The 24,687-nt window shown below is 37.0% G+C and overlaps 1 protein-coding gene across 2 annotated transcripts in view; it reads right to left on the bottom strand.

Annotated features, from left to right (window-relative positions):
* SYT6 (synaptotagmin 6) overlaps positions 1–24,687 on the bottom strand; it is a 787,509-nt gene that overhangs the window by 27,942 nt on the left and 734,880 nt on the right. For both annotated transcript variants that reach the window (XM_053706565.1, XM_053706566.1), the window contains exons 5-6: positions 12,489–12,660; positions 6,978–7,128 (exon numbers count right to left, since the gene is read on the bottom strand). In XM_053706565.1, the coding sequence (XP_053562540.1) occupies positions 6,978–7,128; positions 12,489–12,660 (323 nt within the window). The remainder of the gene's footprint in view (positions 1–6,977; positions 7,129–12,488; positions 12,661–24,687) is intronic.

Genomic DNA, 24,687 nt, shown 5'->3' with positions numbered 1-24,687 from the left:
AAATTCGAATATTACATTTATTAAACACAGTTGTAGACTAGAAATACTATTTCAAATTTGAATGTCACATTCGAATTCAAATGTCACATTCAAATTCGAATATTACATTTTGAAATTGAATGAATACATAGTTAAACATTCTATTATTCAAACAAATATTTTCGAATTTTATTGAAAAATTCTAAAACGAAAATTCGAAAATAGAATGTTAGAATGTTATATAAACATTCGAAATTCGATTCGAACGAATGTTTCAAAATTAGTTTTAAATTTCGAATTTTTATAAACATTCGCCCATCCCTACTAGTAAGTAGTGAATTTCTACAAAATCCAAAGATGAGAATACCACTTTAAATAGTTTTTTTTTTAATGATAAAGTTGTAAAATAAACCAGTTTTTAATGTTGAGATAAACAATCCTAACATTTGCTGACTCTTTGAATAAGGATATTTTAAAATGAAGAGTTAGGGGTAATTATTATTTGACATGACATTTTTACAATTGTATGGCAAGTTTTTTTTTTTTTCATTTTTACTTTAACAAACACTGTTACATTGTTACTACAAAAGGTTTTCAATACTAGCATCACAATCACATGATCCTACCTTGCCCATACACAGACTGACCCTGTCCTCCATACTGACCCACTGTAACTGATCTCCTACAGATTCTCAGCAGTGTGCTGTTTTATGAGACAGCGTGATAACACCAAGGAGAGGGAATAGAGCCCCGGGCCCATTTTCAGAAGTTTAAAGTAGCAGCAGATCTAGGAAAATTCCAAGGCGATGATCATTTGCTCATCCCCCATGTTTCAGACAAGTTAAATCCCACAGAGACCGGCAAATTTACTGCTGTATAGTTTCCTTCTACGCTACTTAGGAACTATCTGCCTACCTGACTGCTGCTCTGACAGAACCTGCCGGATCCATGCTGCATCTTAGACACAGCCACATAGACGCTGTAATTAAATAATTTCCCGCCACCTTACTCTCCTACTCTACTCATCAAGTCCCATTGCTAGTACTGCTCACTCTAGTCCGGACTGCCACGCCTTCCTCCCAGAACTGCTCTGCACAGGAGCATCTCCCTCTCCAATTTGCAGGACCTTGCTGCATGGCATTATGGAACTTGGAGTTTCTTCCAGTCCTGCAGCCTAAGAAAGGGCCCAGACGCACCAGATTAAGCCTAAACCAGGATGACAGACCCCAGTCAGGGCCTGGGCCCCTGAATGGAGTCACCCTATTCACCCCCTGATGGCGGCCCTGCACACGATTCTGCTCCGCTCCCTTACCTGTTCTGCTGCTCTCCACATTCTGCAGCTGCCGGGCCACGCCTGGCCTGACGTCTCAGCCCACCGGGATTTTTCCTGGTATACTGGCGGCCCAATCCGGCCCTGTTTGTATAGTCTAGTGTCATCTTTACCTAGTTCTATGCATCTGAAATGTTCTCTTATTCTATATCGGAGCATACGGCCCGTTTGTCCTAAATATTGGAGATTGCATGAACATTGTAATATATAGATTACATTTTTATCAGCACATCTTATTGTTTCTTTAATGACAACAAGTTCTTCTTTGTTACTTTGTAACTTTATTACCTTTGTATTTTTGCTGTGAGCACAAGATTTGCAAGTATGATAGGGAAAGTAACCTGTTATTTTTTCCCCTAGCAGGCTCCTATCTGTTTCGGTTTTACATGATTTGTATTCACTCGGTGACAAAATGTTTTTAAAATTATGTGCTTTTCTGAAGATAAAGTCAGGTCTTTTACTTATTCTTTGACCTATCAATGGGTCACTTCTTACTAGATGCCAATGTCGGGCAATGATTTTTTCTATTTACCTGTGCTGCGATGAATATGTACTTTTATATTTTGTTGTTATACCTTTCCTAGTCTCATTTTCTCATTTTTGAGAATTTTTTCTCGGTCCATACCCTTCACTTCTATATTCTTTTCAATCAGTTCCGTATCATAACCTTTCTGTATGAATCTCTGCTGTAGAAGTTTAGATTGCCTGTCATAATCGCTGACATTTGAGCAGTTGCATCTAAATCTCATCAAATGTCCTCTAGGAATATTTTGTTTCCATTTCTTATGGTGATTGCTCTTATAATCAATAAAATTATTTGCGTCAACTTTTTTGAAATGGGTTGCTGTAGTTATTTCATTATTTACAATATTAGCCTCTATGATTGATTTAACCAGCAATAGAGGCAGGTTTTGTCATTTTTTTTATTCTCCTGGTTTTTGTTTGACTAGTATGTTCCTTTGTGATTCTTTATTTTATTCATCCACTGACCTCCTTTATTTTTCTGATTATCTCATCTATCCTTCACTGTCTGCTTCTTTTCTTCACTATAAATATTGTAGCTGATATCTTGTGACTGACACTATTATGGGCCACCCACAGAGCTGCTACTGACTCCTTTTTCTGTACTACCATCTAAAATAAACTTATGCCTAGATTTAGAGTTTTGTCGGTAAAGACCCGCGGTGCTAACGCTGCTTTTTTCCCCAGCGCACCCTTAAGACAACGCTGGTATTTAGAGTTGTCTGAATGGCTGCGTTAGCCTCAGAAAAGGGAGCGTTGAGCATAATTTAGCTCCACTTCAACCCTCAATACCAGCGTTGCCTACGGTAGCGGTAAGATGGAAAAACGTGCTTGTGCACAATATCCCCATAGGAAACAATAGGGCTGAGCTGGCTGAAAAAAAACCTAACACCTGCAAAAAAAGCAGCGTTCAGCTCCTAACGCAGCCCCATTGTTTCCTATGGGGAAACACTTTCTAAGTCTACACCTAACATGAACCCCGAGTCTAAACACCGCTAATCTTACACTTATTAACCCCTAATCTGCCGCTCCGGACACCGCCGCAACCTACATTATACCTATGAACCCCTAATCTACTGCCCCTAACATCGCCGACACCTACATTATATTTATTACCCCCTAATCTGCCCCCCCCAACGTCGTCGCCACCTACCTACACTTATTAACTCCTAATCTGCCGACCTGACCTCGCCGTCACTATAATAAATGTATTAACCCCTAAACCGCAGCACTCCCGCCTCGCAAACACTATAATAAATTGTATTAACCCCTAATCTGCCCTCCCTAATATCGCCGCCACCTACCTACAATTATTAACCCCTAATCTGCCGCACCCAACATCGCCGCTACTATAATAAAGTTATTAACCCCTAAACCTAAGTCTAACCCTAACACCCCCTAAGTTAAATATAATTTAAATAAAACGAAATAAATTTACTATAATTAAATAAATTATTCCTATTTAAAACTAAATACTTACCTATCAAATAAACCCTAATATAGCTACAATATAACTAATAGTTACATTGTAGCTAGCTTAGGGTTTCTTTATATTTTACAGGCAAGTTTGTATTTATTTTAACTAGGTACAATAGCTATTAAATAGTTAATAACTATTTAATAGCTACCTAGTTAAAATAATTACAAAATTACCTGTAAAATAAATCCTAACCTAAGTTACAAATACACCTAACACTACACTATCAATAAATTAATTAAATAAATTAACTACAATTAGCTAAGCTAAAATACCATTAAATAAACTAATCTATAATACAAAAAAAAAACCACTAAATTACAGAAAATAATTTTTTTTTTACAAGGAGTTTAAACTAATTACACCTAATCTAAGCCCCCTAATAAAATAAAAAAGCCCCACAAAATAATAAAATGCCCTACCCTATTCTAAATTACAAAGTAATCAGCTCTTTTACCAGCCCTTAAAAGGGCCTTTTGCGGGGCATTGACCCAAAGTAATCAGCTCTTTTACCTGTAAAAAAAAAATACAACATTAAAACCCACCACCCACATACTCCTACTCTAACCCACCCAAACCCCCCTTAAATAAACCTAACACTAACCCCCTGAAGATCTCCCTACCTTGAGTCATCTTCACCCAGCCGAGCCAAATTCTTCATCCAAGCGGAGCAAGAAGATGTCCTCCATCTGGTAGAAGTCTTCATCCAAGCGGGGCAAGAAGAGGTCCTCCATCCGGTAGAAGTCTTCATCCAAGCGGGGTCTTCTATCTTCATCCATCCGGAGCAGAGCCATCTTCCAGCCATCCTCTTCAACCAACGGACTAACGATGAATGACGGTTCCTTTAAGGGACTTCATCCAAGATGGCGTCCCTCGAATTCCGATTGGCTGATAAGATTCTATCAGCCAATCAGAATTAAGGTAAGAAAAATCTGATTGGCTGATTCAATCAGCCAATCAGATTGAAGTTCAATCCGATTGGCTGATCCAATCAGCCAATCGGATTGACCTCGCATTCTATTGGCTGTTCCGATATTTAACTTAGGGGGGGTGTTAGGGTTAGGGTTAGACTTAGGTTTAGGGGTTAAAAACTTTATTTTAGTAGCAGCGACGTTGCAGGCGGCAGATTAGGGGTTAATAATTGTAGGTAGGTGGCGACGATGTTAGGGAGGGCAGATTAGGGGTTAATACAATTTATTATAGTGTTTGCGAGGCGGGAGTGCGGCGGTTTAGGGGTTAATACATTTATTATAGTGGCGGCGAGGTCCGGTCAGCAGATTAGGGGTTAATAAGTGTAGGTAGGTGGCAGCGACGTTGGGGGGGGGCAGATTAGGGGGTAATAAATATAATGTAGGTGTCAGGGGCAGCAGATTAAAGGTTCATAGGTATAATGTAGGTGGCGGCGATGTCCGGAGCGGCAGATTAGGGGTTAAAAAAAATTATTATATGGTTTGCGATGTGGGGGGGCCTCGGTTTAGGGGTTCATAGGTAGTTTATGGGTGTTAGTGTACTTTGTAGCACAGTAGTTAAGAGCTTTATGTTCCGGCATTAGCCCATAAAGCTCTTAACTACAGACTTTTTTTTGTGGTTGGAGTCTTGTCGGTAGAGGCTCTACCGCTCAATTCTTCCAAGACTCATAATATCAGCGTTAGGCAAATCCCATTGAAAAGATAGGATACGCAATTGATCTAAGGGGATCTGCGGTAGCCTCGAGTCGCGGAAAGAAAGTGAGCGGTAGACCGTTTCCTGCCTGACTCTAAATACCAGCGGGCGGTAAAAAGCAGCGTTAGGACCCCTTAACACTGTTTTTGACGGCTAACACCAAACTCTAAATCTAGGCGATAATGTTTTAAAAAGTAGTGATTCTCTACATTGAAGTAAACACCAGTTTACCTCAAATTACTGATCATCATATCTCCTCCACCAAAAATCTTCAACAATAAACTCCCTCACTACATGTAAATCTAATCATTATTTCAATGGCCAACCTCACTTAAGCCTAACTTTGACCTCCCCTATTGAAAGTAACCCTAATGACTGACCGAATCTTTCCATGGCCATAGACCTTTACCTCTATCACCCCCACAAACACCCCAAATGACTGGCCCATTTCAACCCACTGCTGCCATCCTAACCATATTCTCCATAACAAACTACTCTTAACTCTAAAGACTTCTCACCAAACTAAAACCACCTCTAAATTGCCATGCTACCAGTAGTGTACCCACAAAATCTAACCACACCAATAAAAGAACCAGACCACACCAATACAAGAACCAGTTACACAAAGTCCAAAAAGTAGATAGCAGCACCACTAATGTAAAATCTTTAAGTTTTATTCAAGCTAACATAGCAAACCAGTTACACAACCCACTCCATCAAAAACTCCTCTTCTTATGTGATACTCTATACCAGTGATGGCGAACCTTGGCTCTCCAGATGTTTCAGAACTACATTTCCCATGATTTTAGAAGATCTAACGCCTAAGTTTTATTGTAAGGGATAGTTTAGCTCAAATACTCACAGGGATTCTAATGTCAGTTCACAAAAATGTATTCCAAAGCAAATATACATAAGGAAATGAAGCTCCATTGCAAGATTTAAAAAGCTCTGTAATGGATTGAATGAGATTAAAGTGTTTCAACTGTAACACCTGTCTTTTTAAAGAGCAGAATGAAAACACAGTCATAAAAGAACTATGACTCTTTTATGACTGTGTTTTTATTCTGCTCTTGAAAAAGATGAGTGTTACAGTTGAAATGCGTTGAGCTCATTAAATCCATTACAGAGCTTTTTAATCTGGTGACGGAGCTTCATGTATATTTGCTTTGGACTCTGAACTGGCATCAGACTCCCTGTGAGTATTTTCCTTTTTGGCGCTATTGTTTAAGTACTGCACTTTTATGAATTCTCATTCACAGCACTTAAAAGAAGACAGGACATACTACAAAGACCCCCCCACCCCAGACCAGTGCCACTATTTATGGACCATATGTCCTTAAATAGCCCTGACAAATCACTAAACCTTAGTTATGGAAAACAAAATATATATTAATACAGAAATCTTGAAAACACCCTCAGCATGTACACTTTTTAATTGTTATATAGCGTTATGATTATATGATTGCTAGTGCGTACAGTTTAAAAAACTATTATCAAATTTGTTCTTGGTGTCTTTTGTTGAAAGTAAACACATGTAGGCTTATAGTAACTCAAGAGCTAGCATAAAACATTGCTACAAACATTGTTGCAAATACTGCTCCCATGGAGTGCTAAATATGTGCTTGCTCCTGAGTGCCTATGTATATTTTTCAACGAAAGATATCACGAAAGTGAAGCAAATTAGATTTTAGAAGTAAATTGGAAGTTATTTTTTTAATTGGACACTATCTGAACTATCAAAGACAAAGGTTTCATGCCCCTTTAAATGTTCATATTTTACTTATTTACAAAATGGCTGACCAACTACACTGGTTGTATCCTATTTCATTTAAAGGTCCATCCTCTGGGGCAGCTACTTGGTGATAATATACTGAAAATCTAGGAATCAATTTATAGGTTAACTGAAAGAGATTCATCCCAAAAAGTATGGAGAGACATGCATGGTTGTGATAAACAGAACAACAATGACTTATTTAACAATCCATATAAATTAAGAACTAAACCAACCTCTTTAAATGACTTCTTCATTTCTATCAGCGGGTGCCAATGTGTTATTGGTTTCCGTGGATATGCCAGCATTTCATTCCAGTGATCTCTTCCAAGTCCTTCTGTGCTATTACCTACTCGACACACACCGATAATCTCATTGTGTCCAACTCTATACAATAAAAACAAAAATAACATAGATAACTTGACTGCTCATTTGATCTTGGAATGATCTTTGATATTTATAAGCAACATTTATTGGTTGTTGCATGGAACAAACATCCTTTTGAAATGGCAGGGACAAATACTGTATGGGAATTAGACATGTGCGATTCGTTTCGGATCGATTCGGAAATTTGGAAAATTCGGAGATTCGGATTGATTTGAATTTCCGAATTAAAATACTGCCGAATCTACCGAATAAATCCGAATCGAATCGAATACATCCGAATCGATTTGAATACATCCAAATCGATTTGGATGTATTCAGTAGATTCAGATGGCCATGTACTACACTAGTATTGTACAGTATATTAGGTTTTATCACTCTGCTATGGGTTAAACCTAATATACAGTACATAATACTAGTGTAATACACAGCACATCCCACCTAACACTTACCGAAATTCGGAATTTCCGAATCGATTCGAACCGAATCGAACCGAACCGAATCAAACCAAATTTTTTTCCGAATTTTTTCCGAATCCGAAACGAATTCATTCGAATTTTTCCGAATTCGAATAGATCCGAACCGAAATTCGAATCGATCCGAACCAAAATGAATTTTTTGAAGCTGCACAAGGCTAATGGGAATTCAAGAATGTTTAGTATATGCATAAGGGTATCCTGCGGATTATTCAAGTCTGGTACTCTCGTTAAATATTTTTAAAAAAAGTATGTCCCTCCCGTACTCTCTGGATAATATGTAGCTCAGATTCAGTGCTTAAGTATGCCATATATTCCCAGCTTCATATATTACATAGTGATTGCTAAAATGCACAAACAAATTTAAGTTAGTCCTAACTGACCACAATCAAGTTAGATATAATGTGTAGTGAGTTCAGGTCATTTTCAGCATTTTGTTGCCTGCTTAGGCTATAGAAGTTGCTTTTTGGTCTCCCTAGTGAGTGTAGGAGCACAAACAAAATCAAGATATTATTATAGCGGAAGCAAGCAAAATAAATAGTATATTAAAATGTTGTTTCCTTTCCATGATTAAATTAATTTATGGGGAATTCCTTTTTGAGTTTTATGTTACTATAGTGGCAGTCCGATCCATTAAAAGCATATCTCTTTAGGTTGGATACACCCAGTGTTCTCCCCTTAGCAGTGAAACAGTTAAAAAAGGAACCATACCTTTGCAGTCTGAATTGCATAGTGTTTGCTAATTTTTCTAATTAACTTTAACTGCTGGGTCACTCATAAAACTGGCCTTAGAGGGAACACTGTGTACACCATCCAATTACATATGAAGTGGCGGTTCTAGGGGAGGGGGGATTTGCTATCCCCATTGGACTGAGGAGTGTAAAAAAGAAAACAATCTCTCCCTATCATTTTAGGAAAGTCTTGACCACTACTGCCTAGAGAGTCTAACCACCCTGCTTCACCCTTGGGGCACCAAAGATTCCACTCTATTTATATTTCACATTCCAATGTTCTTCACATACAGGCACCTAGATTACGAGTTTTGCATTAGAGGCTATGCGATGCTAACAAACAGTTTATGCTCACCACTCACTTACAGACAGCGCTGGTATTACGGGTTTTTACAAACCAGTCAAGAAGTGAGCGTTGAGCAAAATTTAACTCATTACCGAACTCCAGTACCAGCGCTGCTTACGTTAGCGGTGAGCTGGTGTAACGTGCTTGTGCATGATTTCCCCATAGGAGTCAACGGGGAGAGCTGGCTGAAAAAAACATCTAACACCTGCAAAAAAGCAGCGTAAAACTCCTTAACGCAGCCTCATTGATTCCTATGGGGAAATAAAAGTTATGTCTAAACCTAACACCCTAACATGAACCCCGAGTCTAAACACCTATAATCTTACACTTATTAACCCCTAATCTGCCGCCCCCGACATCGCCACAACCTACATTATATTATTAACCCCTAATCTGCCGCTCCAGACACCGCCACACCTAAATTATACTTATGAACCCCTAATCTGATGCCCCCAACATCTACATTATATGTATTAACCCCTAATCTGCCTTCCCCAATGTCACTGCAACCTACCTACACTTCTTAACCCCTAATATGCCGCCCCCAATGTCGCCGCCACTATAATAAACATATTAACCCCTAAACCGTCGCACTCCCGCATCGCAAACATTAGTTAAAGATTATTAACCCCTAATCTGCTGTCCCTAACATCGCCGCCACCTACCTACATTTATTAACCCCTAATCTGCCGCCCCCAACGTCGCCGCCACTATTCTAAATGTATTAACCCCTAAACCTAAGTCAAACCCTAACCCTAACACCCCCTAACTTAAATATAATTTAAATAAATCTAAATAAAATTACTTTAATTAACTAAATTATTCCTATTTAAAAACTAAATACTTACCTATAAAACAAACCCTAAGCTAGCTACAATATAACTAATAATTACATTGTATCTAGTTTAGGGTTTATTTTTATTTTACAGGCAAGTTTGTATTTATTTTAACTAGGTAGAATAGTTACTAAATAGTTATTAACTATTTAATAACTACCTAGCTAAAATAAATACAAAAGTACATGTAAAATAAAATCTAACCTAAGTTACAATAACACCTAACACTACACTATAATTAAATTAATTCCCTAAATTAAATACAATTAAATAAGATTAAATAAAATTAGCTAAAGTACAAAAAAAACCCCACTAAATTACAGAAAATAATAAAAAGTTGCAAGATTTTTAAACTAATTACATATAATCTAATCCCCCTAACAAAATAAAAAAGCCCCCCCAAAATAAAAAAGCCCTACCCTACACTAAATTACAAATAGCCCTTAAAAGGGCCTTTTGCGGGGCATTGCCCCAAAGTAATCAGCTCTTTTACCCGTAAAAAAAATTACAAATCCCCCCCAACATTAAAACCCATGAGTTTTAGAGTAGGGTTGGTTGTGTGGGTGGTGGGTTTAAATGTTGGGGGGGATTTGTAATTTTTATATAACAGGTACATTTGTATTTATTTTAACTAGGTAGTTTATTAAATAGTTAATAACTATTTAGTAACTATTCTACCTAGTTAAAATAAATACAAACTTGCCTGTAAAATAAAAATAAACCCTAAGCTAGATACAATGTAACTATTAGTTATATTGTAGCTATCTTAGGGTTTATTTTACAGGTAAGTATTTAGTTTTAAATAGGAATAATTTACTTAATTATAGTAATTTTATTTAGATTTATTTAAATTATATTTAAGTTAGGGGGTTAGGGTTAGACTTAGGGGTTAATAATTTTAGTATAGTGGCGGTGACGTTGGGGGCGGCAGATTAGGGATTAATAATATTGAACTAATGTTTGTGAGGCGAGAGTGCGGCGGTTTAGGGGTTAATATATTTATTATAGTGGCGGCGATGTCCGGTTCGGCAGATTAGGGGTTACAAATTTTATTTTAGTGTTTGCGATGTGGGAGGGCCTTGGTTTAGGGGTTAATAGGTAGTTTATGGGTGTTAGTGTACTTTTTAGCACTTTAGTTAAGAGTTTTATGCTATGGCGTTGTAGTGTAAAACTCTTAACTACTGACTTTAAAATGCGGTACCAGTCTTGACAGGAGAGGGTGTACCGCTCACTTTTTGGCAGACTCGTAATACCGGCGCTATGCAAGTCCCATTGAAAAAAGAGGATACGCAATTTACGTAAGTGGATTTGCGGTATTTCCAAGTCTGGCCAAAAAAGTGAGCTGTACACCTGTACCTTCAAGACTCGTAATACCAGCGGGCGTTAAAAAGCAGCGTTGGGACCGTCTAACACTGCTTTTTAAGCCTTACACACAACTCGTAATATAGCAGAGATTTTTTTATTTTATTCTAAATATATATTCCTTAATATATCTGTATATACCTTTACCTATATATCTATTCTTATAAATATATAGGTATAGATTTATATTTTACATTAACATTATATAGAATTATATATTTAATAATAAAAATATTTTTTTTTCTATGTGAAGAACATAGGAATATAAAATATGCGTAACTCACTTCATGTTTTGTGATTTAGGTCTAATGCGGTGTCTGCCTAGCGCACATGAAAAATTACTTATCATAAAATGCATTCTTGAAATATTAAAAAAATTAATAATTATTAAAAATGATTATACATAAACATTTTTACATTATGTATAATAATTTTAATAATTATTATTATTTTTTTATTTTATATTTTATATTTCGCTAACCGAACACTGCATTAGACCTAAAACGCGAAAAACACAAAGCGCGTTTCACATTTTTTACATTCCTATGTTCTTCACATAGATTTTTTTAATTATTTTTATATCAAATAGATATTTATATACTGTATATCGATATATCTATATATAATGCAAATGTAAAATAGATATCTATACCTATATATCTACAGGAATAGATATATAGGTATAAGCAGATATATATATATATATATATATATTTACAATAAAAATAAAAATTTCCTGTACATAAAGAACATTGGAATGTGAAATATGTACGGTAAAATACATAAATACATATGTACACACATATATACATATATATATATTTATATACATACATACACACATTTAGACATATATATGTATGTATCTATACAATATAACCATTTGCAGTCAAAAACCTTGTCATATACCATATACCAGTGAACCCTTATAAAACATTTTTTAAATGTTTATATTAATAATTTTTATCAGATAGCATTTATATGAGTGTAACTGTATATTTTAATGTATTTATGTTGTTTTTAGTTCAACTTTTTTAACACACTACACTTTATGCAAGGTTTTCAGTTGCGCTCACCCCACAAGCATAAAATGCGAATGTGCTCTTGGGATCACATTTACTTTCAACTTGTAATACGAGCACTATTTCAGCTGTCTGCAAAAACCCGATATCACTTGCGCGCAACAGTTAGGGCACCACTTGTAGTCTAGCCCAAAATAGGAATGATCTAATTTCATATGTGTAAAAATTAAAAAAAACAGTGCATTGTAAGCAAATTAGGATGTCTAAATTATTCATTGTTGAACTCATTTTTATAAGGAACCAACAATATATGAATAGTGTTTGTACTATTGGAGATATTTTCAAGCAAGATAATTTGATATATTTAGGTCTATATTTAGGTGATATGTTGAATGTATTGATGTTTTAAGGCTCAGCTAATTAACACACCAATTATACATTCTGATTAGATTTCAAGTGAGCAGGTTCCTTTCCCAGCTGGGTCAGGTCAGCACTCTACAGTAGTATTAGGTACTATTAATACCTGATAACCCAGTCTTCAATTGTGTTTTATATAACTACTTTTATTGTTCTTTCTGACTTGTACTTACCGATCATAATCCATAATTGAGATAAGGAGACTGACTTGGTCCATGTTCTCTGGTGGAATATCAAAGATAATGGCTTCATTGTATGTAGGGTTAAGAGTGTTTCTCTTAATTGTAGTTTTCTTCTTTTTTAACCTGCGTCCATCACATAGCAGGGACACCTTGACATATGGATCTGTGTGAAAAAAAAAATATACATATATATGTGAGATTTGACAAACAATAATAGGCAAACTAATGATATTTGTTCTGAGCACTTTGCAACTGCTAGGAAATGAGTTTTCTCAAGTGTTAATTACATCAAATGGAACAACATTCATGTAAAAACACTTGATTGAAAAGAATAAGATTATTGAGTTGCATTAACACCACTTTCCCTCATTATGCTAAGCCTATCTCTTATGACTTATTGCAAATTGAATTCAAAAATATCTCAAGGCCAGTTCATGTCACTTTCTAAAACATAAAAAAACAATCTAAGCGTACAACAAAGCAATATCTTGAAAGTATGGAAATACAGGGAGAAAAGACTTTGTAAAATAATATAAATTCTACTTCCCGTTGTAAAATAAAACCACTAATGTCTGTTTTTTTAGTGCCTTAATGAACAATCAATAGTAGCGACAGTAAATGGTGTCAAAGGCCAGATATAATACACCTAAGTCTATGGCTACAATTATTTTTATATCATTGTTTCGCAAATCTAATAAACAATGACAGAAATATGTATGGAGTAGAGATTTGTCACCGAGGTAATGCAGTGTGAGACCTGTGAGGGAGCCAGCACTCAACACAGGCCACTAGATGTCATACATTCTGAAACCTAGGATCTCTGGGATATACACTTTAAGGTACTGTATCTATTGTGTATATTGATAAAAAAAAATCTAGCTTATCATTTTTGATCTGGCTTTTATATTCAAAGGAATTTGCTTAAAGCTCCTCTAAATTTATCTGACTGGTCAATGCTAAATCCCAGTATTAAAAACAGAATTAATAAAGTGTATTTGAATCAAAGAAAGCTGAAACAATATTATACTTAAGGTAACAACATTGAGAAAGAAAAGATAGAAAAGAGAAAAATAGGCGTAACCTCACCTTAAAGAAACTAAATAAAAGAGAAATAATAATACAAATCACTGTAACAAAACAAAAAGGAAGAAAGAAATTAAAATCACTATGCATCCCTGCAACACAATCGGGAAATGTGTGAGCAACAAACTAAGAAAAACGAGTGCCTAACTTTTCAATCCATGTTGCTTTGAACTCCACATATCACAATTTAGGAAACCTTATTGCTGGCTGAGTGTCCACAGGGGTTAACATTTACAGCTTCTTGTGTGTTTTTGTACTGAATACCCATAAGGACAGTCTGATTATAGCTTTACAATATGGTAAGAAAACTGAAACATCAATTTACAATTTTAGCCAGCAAGAAACAATAAGGCATCTTTAATAAAATGCTATAAATTATAGAGGCGGTAAGCCGATTGGCTGAACCAATCAGCCAATCGGATTGAACTTGAATCTGATTGGCTGATTCAATCAGCCAATCAGATTTTTCTACCTTAATTCCGATTGGCTGATAGAATCCTATCAGCCAATCGGAATTCGACGGACACCATCTTGGATGACGTCATTTAAAGGAACCTCATTCGTCGGGAAGTCGTCGTGCTGGATGGATGCTCCGTGGTGGAGGAGCGAAGAAAGAAGATTGAAGATGCCGATTTGATTGAAGACATCGCCGATGGAAGAAGACTCTCTGCCGCTTGCTTCAAGACATCGCCCGGATGGAAGAAGACTTCACTGCCGCTTGCTGGAACACATCGCTCGGATCGGATGAGGAGTTCAGCCCAGCTGGGTGAATACAAGGTAGGGAGATCTTCAGGGGGGTAGTGTTAGGTTTATTTAAGGGGGGTTTGGGTTAGATTAGGGGTATGTGGGTGGTGGGTTGTAATGTTGGGGGGTGGTATTGTGTTTTTTTTGCAGGCAAAAGAGCAGTTTTCTTTGGGGCATGCCCCCACAAAAGGCCCTTTTAAGGGCTGGTAAGGTAAAAGAGCTTTAAACTTTTTTTAATTTAGAATAGGGTAGGGAATTTTTTTATTTTGGGGGGCTTTATTATTTTATTAGGAGGCTTAGAATAGGTGTAATTAGCTTAAAAATCTTGTAATTTTTTTTTATTTTTTGTAATTTAGTGTTTGTTTTTTTTGTAATTTAGTTTAGTTTATTTAATTGTATTTTTAGATAGATATTTGTAGTTTCTTTAATTTATTGATAGTGTAGGTGTATTTGTAACTTAGGTTAGGATTTATTTTACAGGTAATTGGGTAATTATTTTAACTAGGTAGCTATTAAATAGTTAATAACTATTTAATAGCTATTATACCTAGTTAAAATAATTAACAATTTACCTGTAAAATAAATATAAACCCTAACATAGCTATAATGTAATTATTAATTATATTGTAGCTATCTTAGGGTTTATTTTATAGGTAAGTATTTAGATTTAAATAGGAATATTTTAATTTATAATATTAATATTAGATTTATTTTAATAAGAGTTTAGTTAGGATGTTAGAGTTAGATAGGGTTATTATACTTAATATATATATAATATAATAACGATATTAACTATATTAACCCTAATATAATTAGGGTTAATATAGTTAATATATATAATATAATAACTATATTAACTATATTAACCCTAATATAATTAGGGTTAATATAGTTAATATAGCTGGCGGCGGTGTAGGGGGATTAGATTAGGGGTTAATACATTTTGTTATAGGTGGCCGCGGTGTAGGGGGATGTAGATTGTAGGCAAAAGAGCAGTTTACTTTGTGACAAAGCCCCGCCAAAAGCGATTTTAAGGGCTGGCAAAAGAGCTGTTACTTTGGGGCATGCCCCGCAAAAAGCCCTTTTAAGGGCTGGCAAAAGAGCTGTTACTTTGGGGCAATGCCACGCAAAAAGCCCTTTTCAGGGCTATTTGTAGGGTTAGACTTAGGTTTAGTGGTAGGGATAGTTTAGTATTTTAGGGGTTAAATAATTTAATATAGATGGCGGCGGGGTAGGGGGATTAGATTAGGGGTTAATAATTTTAAAATAGATAGCAGCGGGGTAGGGGCTCACTTTAGGGGGTAGGTAAGGTAGATGGCGGCGGTGTTAGGGGCTCACTTTAGGGGGTTATAGATTTAATATAGCTGGCGGCAGTTTAGGGGTTAATAACTTTATTAGGTAGCGGCGGGCTCCGGGAGCGGCGGTTTAGGGGTTAATACATATTTTATTGTTAGGATAGTGAGGGGGGATAGCGGATAGAGGGTTAGACGTGTCGGGCTATGTTAGGGAGGCTTGATAGACAGTACGGGTGATTTAGACTTTAGTCAGGTTTTGTAGGCGCCGGCAGTTTCTAACGTGCCGTAAGTCACTGGCGACGCCAGAAATTTGTACTTGCGCAGATTTCTGGACATCGCTGGTTTGTCAGACTTACGGCACGTTAGCATCTGACGGCGCCATATATGGGATAGCTCGAGTTGCGAGCTGAAACTGCGGGCGACGCGGGTTCCCTCGCTTGCGCCGCAAACTACGATCTATATCGGATTGCGCCCTAGATGTTGCTGAAACTGAGACTAAGGCAGATAAAATACACTTTGGAGAGTAATTGGTCATTGTGGTTATTTTGGGGAGCTTTAATACATGCTAATTATCTTGTAGTATATTGCAGGTTTTTCACTGGGCGAGGTAATTTTTTTTATAGTTAGGGAAGAAAGTGATTGATTGGCTGTTAGTGGCTTTGATTGTAGTAAGGGTGTATGGGTGTATGGTATTAACATGATTCGACTAGAAAGAGGTTAATTAATGTAGACTGGGTAGTGCTTTGCTTGTAATGTATTTTTTGGTGATGGGTGGTTCCAATGATTTAGTAATTAAAGGGACAGTCTACCTGAATTGTTTTATTGTTTAAAAAGAAAGATAACGTAGTGTAAGCATATTTTTCTTTACCAAAAAAAATCTTTAATTTGATTATGCATTAATATGTCAACACTATAAAAATATTTTATTCTCACAAACCTGGTGTCCAGATTTTTTTTCTTTTTTTTTTTATACTGCATTTAAAGGGACAGTCTACACCAAAATTTTTCTTACCTAAAAAGATAGATAATCCCTTTATTACCCATTCCCCGTTTTTGCGTAACCAACACAGTTATATTAATATACTTTTTACCTCTGTGATTACCTTGTATCTAATCCTTTACAGACAGCCTCCATATCTAAGTGCCTTTGACAGACATGCAGTGTAGTCAATCAGTGAAGACTCCTAAATAACTTCACGGGAGTGAGCATAATGTTATCTATATGACACATGTGAACTAGCACAGTCTAACTGTGAAAAACTTTCAAAATGCTCTGAGCTAGGAGGCGGTTTTCAACTGTTTAGAAATCAGTTTGAGCCTAGCTAGGTTTAGCTTTTCAAAAATACCACCAAGGGAACAAAGCAAATTTGATGATAAAAGTAAATTGGAAAGGTGTTTAAAATTGCATGCCCTATCTGAATCATGAAAGTTTAATTTTGACTAGACTGTCCCTTTAACACTGTATGTAGCTACAAAGCTTCAACCATTCCTTACACTCACAACACAATACCCTCACTTTTATCTTAGGTACATTCCTACTAGTTTCCTCTAACCCTATGTTTCTCTTAGACTGTGTTATTTCTACAATGTGATTTTGTATAACGAGATATTTTACAGGAATGCATATATCACGTTATATGAGAAATTGCTGTACCATTTTTTTATTCAGAATTATTTCTACTACAGGATAACAAACAACATACTCAGTTATATCAGCTGTGCACTGTTAAAGGACCAGTCAACACATTAGATTTGCATAATCAACAAATGCAAGATAACAAGACAATGCAATATCAATTAGTCTGAACTTCAAATGAGTAGTAGATTTTTTTATAACAAATTTCAAAGTTATGTATATTTCCACTCCCCTTGTACCATGTGATAGCAATCAGCCAATCACAAATGCATATACGTATAGTCTGAATTCTTGCACATGCTCAGTAGGATCTGGTGACTCTTGTAAATATAAAAGACTGTGCACATTTTTTTTAATGGAAGTAAATTGGAAAGTTGTTTAATATTACATGCTGTATCTGAATCATGAAAATTTAATTTAACCTGAGTGTCCCTTTAATATATTTGCTCAGGAGCATCTTCTTATACATGCGGGTCATGGATAGGAACTTGTAGTTATTTAGATTCGTTTTTAGTAAACTACCCAATCACTATCAAAGCAATTAATTGATTTATCAACCCCTTGATTTAATCGATTTATCAACCCCTTTGGCAGGCTTTGCCTGCCTACAACTACAGGTTCTCACAAGAGGACCTGCAGTCTGTATTTAAAGGGACACTCAAGTCAAAATTAAACTTTCATTATTCAGATAGAGCATGCCATTTTAAACAACTTTCCAATTTATTTCCATTAAAAAAAGTGCACAGTCTTTTTATAGTTAAACTTTTTAAATCACCAGCTCCTACTGAGCATGTGCAAAAATTCACAGAATAAGCGTATATGCATTTATGATTGGCTGATGGCTGTCACATGGTACAGGGGGAGTAGAAATAGACATAACTTTTAAAATTGTCAGAAAAAAAAAATCTTTCTTTCATTTTAAGTTCAGACTAAGTGCTATTGCATTGTCTTGTTATCTTGAATTTGTTGATTATGCAAATCTACTGTGTTGACTGGTCCTTTAATAAGCAGCGGTCATCAGACCGCTGCTTCCCTAACCTTTCGCCACCTCTTAGGTGGCAAATTTCAATCTCCCCAGTCTTGTCCGACCAGGGAGATTGACAGCCCCTGCCCGCACACATCACATTTACCTCTTGACTTCTGCAAAGTCTTAAACCCTTTCCTCACCTTCACCTTAAAGCACAACAGGACTTTATTACAGTACATGACATAGAACGATACGGCTGCATACCAGTGACATAGATAAAAACCGGACTTTACTCCAACAAATTAAAACTGACAAGCAGACATGTGAAGCGATCAGTCTTATGTGTTTCACGCCCCCTGGTGGCGCTTACTCATAGACCAACACCTTTACTTTCTTCTGCGCTATTTATAGGTCAAATTAATACAATCTTTATTGCAATATAGCTGCGACTTTTACTATGCAATTGTCTTTATTGTTTTGGGGGGCTCAATTTTAATTCAGTTTGAAGTACTATTGATATAGATAGGTCAAATGCTGTTGCTATAAATAGAAGCTTTAATATGATCTACCCATAAATATTCATAAAATAATAACTAAAAAAAAACAATTTAAAAATGAAAACAAACATGGTAAATGCATGGTAAAAAAGGATACAGGACTATAAACAAGTTTGGTGTTGAATTGTAACACAACAATTCATATTGAAAGGTGGAACTTGAAAATATTAAAGAATATGTAACAAGAAATGGATTTAAAATGTTAATGTTGGACAATCTAAAAATAAACACAACAAAAGAAAAAACATAATTTATGCTTACCTGATAAATTTATTTCTCTTGTGGTGTATCCAGTCCACGGATCATCCATTACTTGTGGGATATTCTCCTTCCCAACAGGAAGTTGCAAGAGGATCACCCACAGCAGAGCTGCTATATAGCTCCTCCCCTAACTGCCATAGCCAGTCATTCGACCGAAACTAGCCGAGAAAGGAGAAACCATAGGGTGCAGTGGTGACTGTAGTTTAAAATTTAGACCTGCCTTAAAAGGACAGGGCGGGCCGTGGACTGGATACACCACAAGAGAAAAAAATTTATCAGGTAAGCATAAATTATGTTTTCTCTTGTTAGGTGTATCCAGTCCACGGATCATCCATTACTTGTGGGATACCAATACCAAAGCTAAAGTACACGGATGAAGGGAGGGACAAGGCAGGTACTTAAACAGAAGGGACCACTGCCTGTAGAACCTTTCTCCCAAAAATAGCCTCCGAAGAAGCAAAAGTATCAAATTTGTAAAAGTTTGAAAAGGTATGAAGCAAAGACCAAGTCGCCGCTTTGCGAATCTGTTCAACAGAAGCCTCATTTTTAAAGGCCCAGGTGGAAGCCACAGCTCTAGTAGAATGAGCTGTAATCCTTTCAGGGGGCTGCTGTCCAGCAGTCTCATAGGCTAAGCGTATTACGCTCCGAAGCCAAAAAGAAAGAGAGGTTGCCGAAGCCTTTTGACCTCTCCTCTGTCCAGAGTAAACAACAAACAGGGAAGATGTTTGACGAAACTCTTTAGTCGCTTGTAAGTAAAACTTTAAAGCACGGACTACGTCCAAATTATGTAAAAGACGTTCCTTCTTTGAAGAAGGATTAGGACACAATGATGGAACAACAATCTCTTGATTGATATTCTTGTTGGAAACTACCTTAGATAAAAACCCAGGTTTTGTATGCAGAACTACTTTATCTGTATGGAAAATCAGATAAGGAGAATCACATTGTAAAGCTGATAACTCAGAGACTCTACAAGCCGAGGAAATAGCCATCAAAAACAGAACTTTCCAAGATAAAAGTTTGATATCAATGGAATGAAGGGGTTCAAACGGAACTCCTTGAAGAACCTTAAGAACCAAGTTTAAGCTCCATGGAGGAGCAACAGGTTTAAACACAGGCTTAATTCTAACCAAAGCCTGACAAAATGCCTGGACGTCTGGAACCTCTGCCAGACGCTTGTGCAAAAGGATAGACAGAGCAGAAATCTGTCCCTTTAAAGAACTAGCTGATAATCCTTTATCCAAACCCTCTTGGAGAAAGAACAATATCCTAGGAATCCTAACCTTACTCCATGAGTAATTCTTGGATTCACACCAATGAAGATATTTGCGCCATATCTTATGGTAGATTTTCCTGGTTACAGTCTTTCTTGCCTGTATTAAGGTATCAATAACTGACTCGGAGAAGCCACGCCTTGATAAAATCAAGCGTTCAATCTCCAGGCAGTCAGTCTCAGAGAAATTAGATTTGGATGATTGAAAGGACCTTGTAGTAGAAGGTCTTGTCTCAGAGGCAGAGGCCAAGGTGGAAAGGATGACATGTCCACCAGGTCTGCATACCAGGTCCTGCGTGGCCACGCAGGCGCGATCAAGATCACCAATGCTCTCTCCTGTTTGATTTTGGCAATCAGTCGAGGGAGCAGAGGAAACGGTGGAAACACATAAGCCAGGTTGAAGAACCACGGTGCTGCTAGAGCATCTATCAGCGTCGCTTCTGGGTCCCTGGACCTGGATCCGTAACAAGGAAGCTTGGCGTTCTGGCGAGACGCCATGAGATCCAATTCTGGTGCGCCCCAACGATGAACCAATTGAGCAAACACCTCCGGATGGAGTTCCCACTCCCCCGGATGAAAAGTCTGACGACTTAGAAAATCCGCCTCCCATTTCTCTACACCTGGGATATGGATCGCTGATGGATGGCAAGAGTGAGTCTCTGCCCAGCGAATTATCTTGGAGACTTCTAACATCGCTAGGGAGCTCCTGGTCCCCCCTTGATGGTTGATGTAAGCCACAGTCGTGATTATTTCAGTCAATGGAGTAGCTGTCTGAAAGGCCTCTTCCAGAGACTCAAACCAGAACGCCGCAGCAGCAGCGACAGGATCAATGCATGTGAGGGGCTGCAGGATAAAACCTTGTTGAATAAACATTTTCTTAAGGTAACCTTCTAATTTTTTATCCATTGGATCTGAAAAATCACAACTCTCCTCGACAGGGATAGTGGTACGCTTTGCTAAAGTAGAAACTGCTCCCTCCACCTTAGGGACCGTCTGCCATAAGTCCCATGTGGTGGCGTCTATTGGAAAAAAAATTCTAAAAATAGGAGGGGGGGGGGGGAAACGGCACACCGGGTCTGTCCCACTCCTTAGTAATAATTTCTGTAAACCTTTTAGGTATTGGAAAAAATGTCAGTACATACCGGCACCGCGTAGTATTTATCCAGTCTACACAATTTCTCTGGCACTGCACTTGTGTCACAGTCATTCAGAGCAGCTAAAACCTCTCCAAGCAACACCCGGAGGTTCTCAAGCTTAAATTTAAAAGTAGACATATCTGAATCAGGTTTCCCCGAGCCAGAGACGTCACCCACAGACTGAAGCTCTTCCTCAGCTTCTGCATATTGTGACGCAGTATCAGACATGGGCCTTAAAACATCTGCACGCTCTGTATTACGTCTAACCCCAAAGCTATCGCGCTTTCCTCTGAATTCAGGCAGTCTGGCTAATACCGTTGACAGGGTATTATCCATGATTGCCGCCATGTCCTGCAAAGTAATCGCTATGGGCGTCTTTGATGTACTTGGCGCCATTTTAGCGTGAGTCCCTTGAGCGGGAGTCAAAGGGTCCGACACATGGGGAGAGTTAGTCGGCATAACTTCCCCCTCGTCAGAATCCTCTGGTGATAATTATTTTAAAGATAACAGCTGATCTCTATTGTTTAAAGTGAAATCAATACATTTAGTACACATTCTCGTATGGGGTTCCACCATGGCTTTTAAACATAATGAACAAGGAGTTTCCTCTATGTCAGACATGTTTATACACATTAGCAATGAGACTAGCAAGCTTGGAAAACAATTTAAATCAAGTTAACAAGCAATATAAAAAAAACTTTACTGTGCCTTTAAGAGAAACAAATTTTGCCAAAATTTGAAATAACAGTGAAAAAGGGCAGTTAAACTAACGAAATTTTTACAGTGTATGTAACAAGTTAGCAGAGCATTGCACCCACTTGCAAATGGATGATTAACCCCTTAATACAAAAAACAGATTAACAAAACGAAAAATATGTTTTTTAAACAGTCATAACAACTGCCACAGCTCCTACTTTTGAAGCCTTTTGAGCCCTTCAGAGACGTCCTATAGCATGCAGGGGACTGCTGAGGGAAGCTAAATGTCACAGTTTGTAATTTTAACTGCACCAACTGTAACTTTTATACTATAACAGTGGAAAGCCTCAGGAAACTGTTTCTATGCAAAAATAAAGCCAGCCATGTGGAAAAAACTAGGCCCCAATAAGTTTTATCACCAAAGCATATATAAAAACGATTAAACATGCCAGCAAACGTTTTATATTGCACATTAATCAGAGTATATACCTCTGATAGCAAGCCTGATACTAGTCGCTATTAAATCACTGTATTTAGGCTTTAACTTACATTAATCCGTTATCAGCAGCATTTTCTAGCAAATTCCATCCCTAGAAAAACTTAACTGCACATACCTTATTGCAGGATACCCTGCACGCCATTCTCCCTCTGAATTTACCTCACTCCTCAGACATATGTGAGAATAGCAGTGGATCTTAGTTACTTCTGCTAAGATCATAGAAAAACGCAGGCAGATTCTTCTTCTAAATGCTGCCTGAGATAAAATAGTACACTCCGGTACCATTTAAAAATAATAAACTTTTGATTGAAGAAAAAACTAACTATATTTTACCACTTTCCTCTTACTACCTCCAGCTATGTTGAGAGCTTGCAAGAGAATGACTGGCTATGGCAGTTAGGGGAGGAGCTATATAGCAGCTCTGCTGTGGGTGATCCTCTTGCAACTTCCTGTTGGGAAGGAGAATATCCCACAAGTAATGGATGATCCGTGGACTGGATACACCTAACAAGAGAAACAATAACTATTATTAACATATATAACATACAAACTTTTGCTACCCATTAATGGTATGGTGAGTACAATGCATGATCATTTTTATTGTACAGATAAGCAAGTGAATAGCATTTCTTACCCAACCTCATTGTAAATAAATTGTAAATAAAACAATTTTCTTAAATCAAATAACTATATCATATTAAAACAAAATTAGAAAAGTGAATATGGATTAGCAAAACATTTTTTTGAAAATGCCTATTTGTTGAAATGATTGATTTTTAGCACAGAACATTGCCTACATTTTTTTTTTTTTAGTAAAGTCACATTGAACTTTCAAAAAGGTTAGATTTGAATATTTTAACTTTTTTACAGGACTCTGGTGAACAAATATTTTCATTTATAGTTTTAGAAACTAATGATAGTTTTAAAGAGCAAAACTTTGCTTCTTTATTGGTGACAAAACCTTAAAAAAAAGAATAACTTCCATTATTGATATGAATGATCTGCTGCTGATATTCATAGTTCTCTGAGGAAATTATGCAAATGCCTGCCCGTGGTAACTTAAAACACAATGTTCAAATAGATGAGAGCACATATTATTATCTTTTATATCTTATTTGTAATGTACCAGATTACACAGGGAACACAATATATAAAGGCAAGAGAGACAAGGCAGCAGGGCTGCCACTAGAAATTTTGGGGCCCCTGACTTAACCATTGATCAGGGCCCCCCCCCCTTTGACATGTGCAATTTTTGACAAAGTGACTAAAACGTATATGCACTTTATCCTTAAGTGTCTATTTAAACTTGAAAATGTTATAAAGGTAGTAACATACAAACACACAGACACACTCATACACTGAAACACACACACACTAACACATAAGGATTTACATATAGACACTCTAGCAGACACGCAAAGAAACACACTCAGACACAGACACCCAAACAGACACTCAGCACTTGTTTACATTGACCTGACAAGTAATGAGGTAAGCTACAGTTTTGTAAAAAAGGAGATTAAGAAAACAAAATATGGAGTTCTGATTATCTTTTTGTAAAGGAAGATGTCAACTAAATAATGACAACAGCATGCAGTGGCTGAAAGGAAGAGTCCTGAACTGCCTAAACAATAATTTAAAGGTTGAATGGTGGATTGGTGACTTCCGGAAAGGTCTCGTTAGTCTCAAAGTCTGTATGAAGATGTGAATAATCAGTAGTAAGGTCAAAATTTCCTAAAAAGGAACAGACAATGGACACACACACACATACTTGTACATACACCTAAGGAAACACCAACAGAGACAGCCTCAGAAAACACACAAGACATACACACACACACACAGAGAGAGAGAGATACCCTCAGAAAACACACAAAGACATACACACACAGAGAGACAACCACATAAAACACAGAAAGACATACATACACACACCCTCACTGAGACATCCACAGAAAACACACAAAGACATACATACATACACACACACACCCTCACAGAGACATCCACAGAAAACACATACATACACACATACATATACAC

Source organism: Bombina bombina, chromosome 3, assembly GCF_027579735.1.
Source record: "Bombina bombina isolate aBomBom1 chromosome 3, aBomBom1.pri, whole genome shotgun sequence".
NCBI classification, from domain to species: Eukaryota; Metazoa; Chordata; class Amphibia; order Anura; family Bombinatoridae; genus Bombina; species Bombina bombina.
The sequence above is the reverse complement of the archived record's forward strand: the minus strand, read 5'-3'. Positions and strand labels throughout refer to the sequence as shown.